This window comes from Paramormyrops kingsleyae, chromosome 22 (assembly GCF_048594095.1).
Source record: "Paramormyrops kingsleyae isolate MSU_618 chromosome 22, PKINGS_0.4, whole genome shotgun sequence".
Lineage (NCBI taxonomy): Eukaryota > Metazoa > Chordata > Actinopteri > Osteoglossiformes > Mormyridae > Paramormyrops > Paramormyrops kingsleyae.
This window is the reverse complement of record NC_132818.1, coordinates 21,050,498-21,059,206: the sequence shown is the minus strand read 5'-3', so window position 1 is coordinate 21,059,206 and position 8,709 is coordinate 21,050,498. Positions and strand designations below refer to the sequence as shown.

At 37.6% G+C, this 8,709-nt stretch overlaps 1 protein-coding gene across 2 annotated transcripts; it reads right to left on the bottom strand.

Moving 5' to 3' along the window:
- Window positions 1-2,701: 2,701 nt before the first annotated feature.
- Window positions 2,702-6,944, bottom strand: ifnphi1 (interferon phi 1). 2 transcript variants are annotated; one of them, XM_072704628.1, is made up of 6 exons: window positions 6,726-6,944; window positions 4,546-4,633; window positions 4,347-4,424; window positions 3,918-4,067; window positions 3,735-3,812; window positions 2,703-3,325 (listed from the first exon to the last, which is right to left on the bottom strand). In XM_072704628.1, exons 1-6 carry the CDS (start codon window positions 6,740-6,742, stop codon window positions 3,233-3,235), a joined length of 504 nt encoding a protein of 167 aa, XP_072560729.1. In that variant the 5' UTR covers window positions 6,743-6,944; the 3' UTR covers window positions 2,703-3,232. The 2 variants fall into 2 exon arrangements, with proteins under 2 accessions (XP_072560728.1, XP_072560729.1); XM_072704627.1 differs by lacking the exon at window positions 6,726-6,944 and having other exon boundaries at window positions 2,702-3,325; window positions 4,546-4,855.
- Between the last annotated feature and the right edge of the window lie 1,765 nt (window positions 6,945-8,709).

Sequence of the window (8,709 nt, the reverse complement as noted above, 5' to 3'; positions counted from 1 at the left end):
TACCGGTTTTCACATATCAATTAAATCTAAAAACTAGCATTACCACTCTTGTTTATTTGGGGACCAACACTGTGGATACCAAGCAAGAATGTTGTGATTTATTAATATCTCTCACAGCATTTTAACAAGTTAATATTTTGTGTTGGTAAGTTTTTTTTTTTTGACATCGCTAAACATCCTGCAATGTTTTCAGATAGGAGTGTAATAGAAAGAAAGTCAATACTACTGTTTTACTTGCTGATTTTTACAGATGTGAATATTATATGGTAAAACCTGTTATTTTGCTTTTAAATAGTCCAGCTACACTCTGCTCATGATTCTAAATTAGTAGCACCTGTTTGAGGTCGTTAGCTGTCATAAAAACACCTGTGCACCCCACAATCAGCCAAAAAGTCTAAGTAGCAACATGGGCAAAACCAAAGAGCTGTCAAAAGACACAAGAGACAAAATTGTAGACCTTCACAAAGCTGGAAAGGGCTACGGGGCAATTGCCAAGCAGCTTGGTGAAAAAATAACTGTTGGAGCAATTGTCAGAAAATGGAAGAGGCTAATGATGACTGTCAATGTCCCTCGGACTGGGGCCCCATGGAAGATCTCTCCTCGTGGGGTTTCAATGATGCTAAGAATGGTGAAGAATCAGCCCAGAACTACACGGGAGGAGCTGGTCAATGCCGTGAAGAGAGCTGGGACCATCGTTTCCAAGGCTACTATCAGTAATACACTAAGACGTCATGGTTTAAAATCTTGCATTAAGTCAGCCCATGTCCAGGCCCATCTGCCAGGGACCATCTGGATGATCCAGAGGAGTCATGGGAGAAAGTCTTGTGGTCAGATGAGACCAAAGTAGAACTTTTTGGTCTTAACTCCATTCGCCGTGTTTGGAGGAAGAAGAATGATGAGTATCATCCCAATAATACCATACTTACAGTGAAGCATGGGGCTGGAGATCAAATACTTATTGACCTCACTGTGTATATATATATATATATATATATATATATATATATATATATATATATATATATATATATATATATATATATATATATATATATATATACACAAAACACAAAGTAGCATGAATAAAAACACACTGTCCCTAAAATAGGTTTATCAGGTTATGTGTTAAGCACAATTTGAAATGAATAATGAATTAGAGGACTGATTCTATATTGTAGAATTTAATCGTGGACGTTACAGGCAACTGGCAAACTTCCCCTTTCAGGGAAATACTCAGGATAGCCACCAGAGGGCAGCAGTCATCAGGAAGCTTTTCAGCTCATCTATAACGTTCCAAGTAATTAGGACTGATCATTGTTCCGCTGGCTCCCTCTGTCTTGTAATATTCCCTCTTTAAGCTACTTGTGTTTGTCACTTTGTTCTCAGACTTGATGTAGCCTCGATCATTGCAAGTAGTATATGAGCCAAACTAGTCCATCATGTTATTGGGGTGCCAATGGGATAATGTCCAGAACAGGTGACCACACTGGGGGTGGGGGCAGGGGTATGGGGGGGCTTCCCTCTTGGTATACTTTGCCACAACAGGTGGGGCGGTTCTGCCGACTCAGGCGAGTTTCCCAAACATGAGCATCATCCATTAATTACCTGGAGATCAAGTTGGACACCATGATTGACTTAATGATGGGTTGGGCAGCTCAAGTTTAGAGAATAAAATGCCCCATCCATCCGTCCATCCATCCATCCATTCATTTTCTGTGACTGCTTGTCTTCTTTGGGGTCACAAGGCCTATCCTGGAGACTACAGGCACAAGACAGGCAACAACCCAGGATGAGGTAGCAGCCTATCGTAGGGGGAACTGGAGTATCTGGAGGAAACCCCAAGACAACACAAGGAGAACATGCAAACTCCACACACTGAGCCATGATGGAGACTCAAACATTGGTCTCAGAAGTGTGAGACAACGATGCGAACCACTGCACCAAAATGCTGCCCAATTAGATGCCTCATATTTTGTTTTCTACCCCCTTAAATCCACCCCTAGTTCTATGGGTATTTCTTGCTCATTGTCATTATTAATTAAATCTGTTGTAGCTTCTTGAAGTAAATGATCAGTTACAAATCAATAACAATGAACGAACATGATTAATGTATGAATTCATTCATTAATCAAACTAATAGATAAGTAGTGTCTTTGTTTTACTTCAGAAAACCTACTAATTGGTTTATTAGAATCATAATTACCAATATCTGTTACGTAGATAATGATTTTGTGCACTATAAAGAGATGGTTAACAAAATTTTTATAACACTAAGACATAATCGATAATTTGCTTGTACCTAAGACTTAGTTTGTGGTTAAGTTGGTTCTTCATTAATCAAGAGTATAATTGCATATTATTGTTATATTTATTTGTTTGTGTATTTCTCAATTGGGCACAGTCAAAACATTTTTGTTCTTTCATGATCATTGCAGAATTTTATTAGATATGCTGAACAATATTGCAATGAACAAAAATAATCGAAAAGGTGTATTTGTCCCAGAATATAAACTTGACTCTTGAACAACAAACTGCTACCCTGTTATTTCACTGGTGACTGGGGGAAGGCCAGATTGTTAACTGACAGTTCTTTTGCTGGAAATTGTTGCAAAATTGGACACGCAAAATAAATCATACAATTTCTTCCACAATCATAATATGGACCAGGGTGTAAATCAAAATCACACCATTTGTTCATTCTTGGTCTTCCTTCCATGCTTTAGCTGTGTGGCATTTGCAGTAACACTGGTCTCTGCTACTGTGCCTGCAAAGCATTTACTATATATACACCTTCATTTCTGTTTTTCTGTTAATTTGAACATAGATAAGAAAAGTTATCAATTACTTGTTTTACAAAATATGCACCTTTATAAATGTGTTTTACTATGTAATAGGATTGTCACAACAAATATTAGGAATTTAAGGAAATTTCACTGAAATATGAGGTATCATTAAAGATCATTTATTTCAGGAAATGTTAAAATACAAAAAGTAGAAAACAGTCATATGAACAAAATGCATTGTCACATAAATAGTACTTCAATAAATAAATAAATAAATAGATAGATAAATAAATAAATAAATAAATAAATAAATCTTCCAGCGCCTTGTCCAGCACAGCGTTGTGGAGAACAATCAATAACCAAGATAAAATTCTTTTATATCATTCATGAATACATCAGTTTATATCTTGATCGCTTTGCAATTGTTTTAATGCCCTCTGAGGTTTTCCTCACATTTTGATTGAAGAAGCAAGAAGGTCTAGATGTTCCAGGTGGCTTTCCACTGCTTTTCTTACGAGTTCCCAAGACTGTGCGCTGTACTTCTGAAAATAAAAGTAAGAATACGGTTTAAGGGCGTAATTCAAATGGAACTGCATCTTGTAGGAGAGCAAAACATTTTCTTTATCTGTGACCCAAACTACACACACTGCTGGACAAAAAATTGGGCCAAACCAAAACTGCAAAATATTAAAGCTTTAGTGGTCTCAACAACAATTTATCGGTCAGACAATTAGCAACTGTGCCACCATCGACATTTTGTTGACCCAGTGCATTGTTAACGCTAAAACTACAGAAGAAGAGTACCACCAACAGCAAGATGGATGGACTCAGTCATCACGACAATGAATATGCCATTGGGAACCAAATGTCCAAGACAGAAATCAGGACAGTCTACATGAGTGCAATGTAAATGGTCACTGGGACCCCCCACCCAGTATAATATAGTCTCACCATTTCCTTTAAAACAGTCTTGCGCAGCTTCCTGAAGTGTCTTTTCAGTTTCCGCTCAGGCTTAGAGTTTGAAGAAACCTGAAAACAAAAATAAATCTGTAAGCACAGTAACATTTCGGAGACTTGTACAAAGTACGATTCACATTTTTTTAAATGTAGTCATTAACCATATAAGAAACTCACACATTTGTGCAGTTCGTGCGACTGCCGGTGAAGAACATCCTTGAAATGTTCCAGCGCTGTTTTGTTCCACGTGACAGTATCCATATTTTCACCGAAAAGATCTCTTATTTTATTGATAGTGTCAGATAAGAAAGCAATTTTCTCATCTGTCTGTCAAGGAAAAAAAGAAGCGTATGAGTTTCTAGTAACCAGAGGTGGAAAGTTTCAATTCAGAGAGTACAAATCCAGACAAGGATTTTGTTTCAACCAACCAGGTCAGCGTAAAGAGTCACAGTCACAGAGAACTTAACTGGTTTGTTGAAACAAAATCTTGGTCTGGATTTGTACTTTCTGGACCTGAACTTTACACCTCTGCTAGTAACGATGTAAAATACCAAAACATATACAAATTCCTCTGGTTATTGAGTTTGATCAAATATATAGGCATACCTTTTCACTAAATAGGACCAACTTATAGGCTTCGCTGGGGAAGCGGACAGGTACTGTGTCTGTAGTATAATCTCCGCCCTGCAAAACAAGCAATCCAATAAACTATATACATCTTTTCACATGGTGAATTACAGAGAAATCTACATTATATCTTCATAAAATATACAAATGCATATACATACACTCGGCGATAACTTACCATCCGCTTGAGCAGAGACAATGATTCGCTGTTGACAGTTCTGAATCGGTGCTGAATCCACCCGCATCCAAAGCAGACGCTTTGCAGACTGCAAAATACGAAGATAAAGTAAATAACTTTTCGTAGGTCCATGTTGTCGCTCCTAAACAATTATGTGTCGCAGGAGAGTTCGTGGCTGTTAATTGACACTTCATGTTGTACTGCTGTCAGTCTTATATTGTTAGTTTGAAAAGCGAAAACGTAAATTTCCCATACACCGGATCAAGTGACGCGGCCAACAAGTGCGAGTGTGCGACAAACTAAATACAAAAGGTAAGATGTGTATTGCTATATTTAATATATTGTTGCTTACCTGTATGTTATATGGAATATAGCGAAATTTACGGAAAAAACACATTTAAGTAGTGATGAGATATAATATCAAGATTTCGGAGCTCGCCGAACACCCGGGACTCGAAACTGGGAGGCGGAACATGCTTCGTTAATGCAACGTCACGTGACCGACAACATTGGCCAGTTTTCACAATCCAACAATTATAACAGTGACAGTGGGCATCGTCTGTTTTTTTTTGCGGTTTCAGTTACATAAAAGATTCATTATGGAGAATGGCTACGAATTATTAACTCGAGAGCACGAATTACTACGAGACATTTTTTTCTACAATTTTCTTTTCGATTTCTTTTTCATTTTCGAATTACAACTTCCGGTGTCGTAGGTGATGCAATGTGCGTTTTTTCCCAGCTGGAAAACAGTAGTCTTATCTAGCTATTGCATTTATGCAGCAATATTTATTACATAATCATTAAGATCAAGTCCAAATCTATACACAAGCCGAAAAACTGCCACTTTGCGTTTTTATGTCATAATTACATCATAGTTACATTCAGTGTACCATACCTGAAATGTCTGTTTTGGCTTAGTGAAGAAAACATTTTAGCAGCCACATGCATCAAACCAGTTGACCATTTACCAATATAAGTGTTTCAATGGCAAAAACTGAAGGAAACGTTTTTATCAAAACACATGTTCACCAGAAATAAAACTTCATATTAAGTTGTGTCTTTATTTGAAATGGCTAAGAAATGCAACCTCATAATTACTGATTTATGCGAGTCGCTTAGGTGGAATTCTCAGATCCCATTACCAGATCCAGTACACAGGGGCGCCGTAAGGGGGAGGAAAGCTAGGACGATTCCAAGGGCCCCTGAGCAACAGGGGCCCTAAAAAATTAGGAAAATAACTGGATTGGTTTAGACTGGGGGGCCTAATATGATATGCTTTCATGGGGCCCAAAATCTCTAGCAGCGCCCCTGCCAGTACAAGTGTAACGATCGCAGTCCAATGTTTAAAATACATTTGCATTTTTGTATGCGAACTATATATATATTATATGTGCTTCTTGGTAGGTAATACTGTGAATAGTAAATACCAAATAGTACCAATAGTGGTTGTGAATAAATACCATGGGACAAGATGATACTGTGGTTTCAGAACAAACCACCATATAGTATAAAATGAAATATTAGGAACATATACCGTCATATCATAAATGTGCCATGTATAAAACAGAAAAACACTCAAAGTACAAACGAGTAGAAACACTCTGACATGATAATATCATAACGTTATATATGGATCTTCTTTAAAATACTGAGAAACTATATAAGGGGACATTTTTACTAACTAAATTTAAGATGGAATCACGGGAGAGTCATTTTAGACGGCGCTTGACAAACCCGCTGCTGGCTTTGCCATACTAAGATCGACCCTAATTACAGTTGCTAAATTATGTTAACATAAAACTTAAAATAAACATATTTTATTAAGAAGGTTGTATTGGGCACGCGGGTATGGAGGAAGATTAAGGGAAATTCCAGAAGTAGGCCTTAAGGGATAGCAGATCAACCTGATAAAAAATGTCGACCGTTTTCCACATTCAAAATATGTGAAATGTTTAAAAAATGTTTGAAATGTTTTTAAAACGACGCTATAACACACTTCCGACAATACAAAAATATTAAAAATAAAAAACACCGTCTGTCCTGGCGTTAAGGGTCTTTGAGTCGCTGCTTCCGCCGCTCACGTCTTGCGTGGAATGATTAATATGCGCCTAAATTTGTGCTTTTAGTGTTCGGTTTTCAGGTGATCCGGTCTGTAATCCTAATTCCTGGTTTCCTACCTCGCCTGTCCCATCATCCACCGCAAACCTTGCTACTGGTCCGTATAAGATCTACATTTTCATTTCATTTACTACATTGTGAACTGAGCCTTCTGGTGTAATTGGTATTGTATATAGTGCATATATGAAGAGCATGCCGTTAAATTGCGTCCTTCCCAGTTTGCTCGTTCCCTGTATTACGTAACTCACGTACCTGCGGCTCACCTTCACCGTCCAGAAGATCAAGCTAGTTTATACAAGGCAATATTATAATACAAAAAACACTTTTAAGTATATTTTAAAATAGTTTTTTAATATAACGAAATAAAAACGTTTCTCATAAATTCCGCTGACTGGAAACATGTTAAAAACCGTCAAATTTTCGTGACTTTTGCGCTCATTTCTCAGTTAAAATTTGAGCAAATATTGCTGATTCAGACTGTAGAATAGTAAGTCAACTGTCAAGAATCAGAATGTTTTGAGTGTAACACGATGCTTATTAGACAGTGACGTATGGGAAAATATGATTAAATAGGATTAATCAGTTACTGGATTGTTGCGTGTAATGAAAACTTCAGTACATTTGTATCCAGTAGGTGGGAGTAAAGCATTGAATTGCAAAGAAGAGGAACTTCAAGCAGTATTTTAAGATTCATCTGAAAGTGCACGGTCAAACAAAATCAGGGAATGAACTCTACTTTCCCTCTTTTTCAAATCCTTCGTATTGTTCATCCAAAGCATTTTTTAGGTTTTTATCTATAGATTACTGATCCATTAGACGAATGTGTCTATTCAGACAGATTACTAGCTGCTAGCAATGAACGGTTGATACACAAATTTATTTCAGTTTCTGAGTAGTAGGCTATGATGCACTGCAGTGTGATTCCAGAAGAATGGTGATTTTATAATACAATAACTGATCTTTTAATAAAAGATAACCCACCCATGAGTACTTTATCTTTACTACCTTAAAATTAGCTCTTGCACACACTTCATGTAATACACACACTTCATGTAATAGCGAGCATAATACACATTTTATGAAAGCAATCCCCAAAATCTCATGACATTTTTCTGGAAATGAAAGCTAAGTAACGCCCTGCCAGATAGTGGGCCCTGCTCATCTCTAGAATCACTTTAAGGGTTGCGCATTTGTGTTTCTGTACACCATTGTTGTACTGAGCTGTTATTTTTTCACTTGTGGCGTTTAGGTTAGGTTAGGATTAACGGGGTGCTGTGCTGTGGGTTAAAGACATATCCGAGTCCATTTACAAATCAATCTTTATATAATCCAATGTCACAGCACTTGTACTCCAGTTCACCACTGTCTTCCTAATCTCATTTTCTGTTCTCATTCATGGTCTTCTGACCATAGAGCGCTGCATGGTCAAGCTCCTAAGTATATCGCTAGTCTTCTCCATCTCCACACAGCCAGTTGGGTTCTCGGGTCCAGTCAACAAGACCTTCTAGTCGTCCCCCGCAAACGACTTAAGACACGTGGGGATCGTGCTTTTCAGTCAGCTGCACCTAGACTCTGGAACGCTCTTGCTCTGGCTTTGCTCTGTGCTGAGTCCATTGACTCTTTTAAAATGCATCTTAAGACTTTAAGAAGGTCTTTGAATAGAGCTGAGTTAACGCTGCATGGGCTTTGTTTTCTAATATATTTTACAACTGTTTTTTCTTACTCATGTTTTCTTATATTCCCCTTAATATGCTCATTTTAATGTTAAATGTTATGTACAGCACTTTGTGACTTGTGTCTATGAAAAGTGCTTTATAAATAAATTTTACTGACTTATTTACTTACCTAATATCATGTACGTACACAACCATACTACAATGAACAATGGATTTTTCTGCAGTCAAGGCAATAGATTACTTACAGCAGCAAACTAGCACGGCTAGTCTGTCGGCCTGAAATATGTGCATTGCATCCTCCACGCTTACTCTGCGGAACCTAATTTTGGCACAGATTTCGAGTTCCTTCCCAGGCAGGAAATAAGGT

Coding starts and splice junctions, on each gene's coding strand:
- ifnphi1 (XM_072704627.1), bottom strand. CDS start 4,677: ATGGACCTACGAAAAGTTATTTACTTTATCTTCGTATTTTGCAGTCTG. Junction 4,425..4,545: donor TGTCTCTGCTCAAGCGGATG/GTAAGTTATCGC, acceptor CTTGTTTTGCAG/GGCGGAGATTATACTACAGA. Junction 4,068..4,346: donor TGGTCCTATTTAGTGAAAAG/GTATGCCTATAT, acceptor TTTCCTTGACAG/ACAGATGAGAAAATTGCTTT.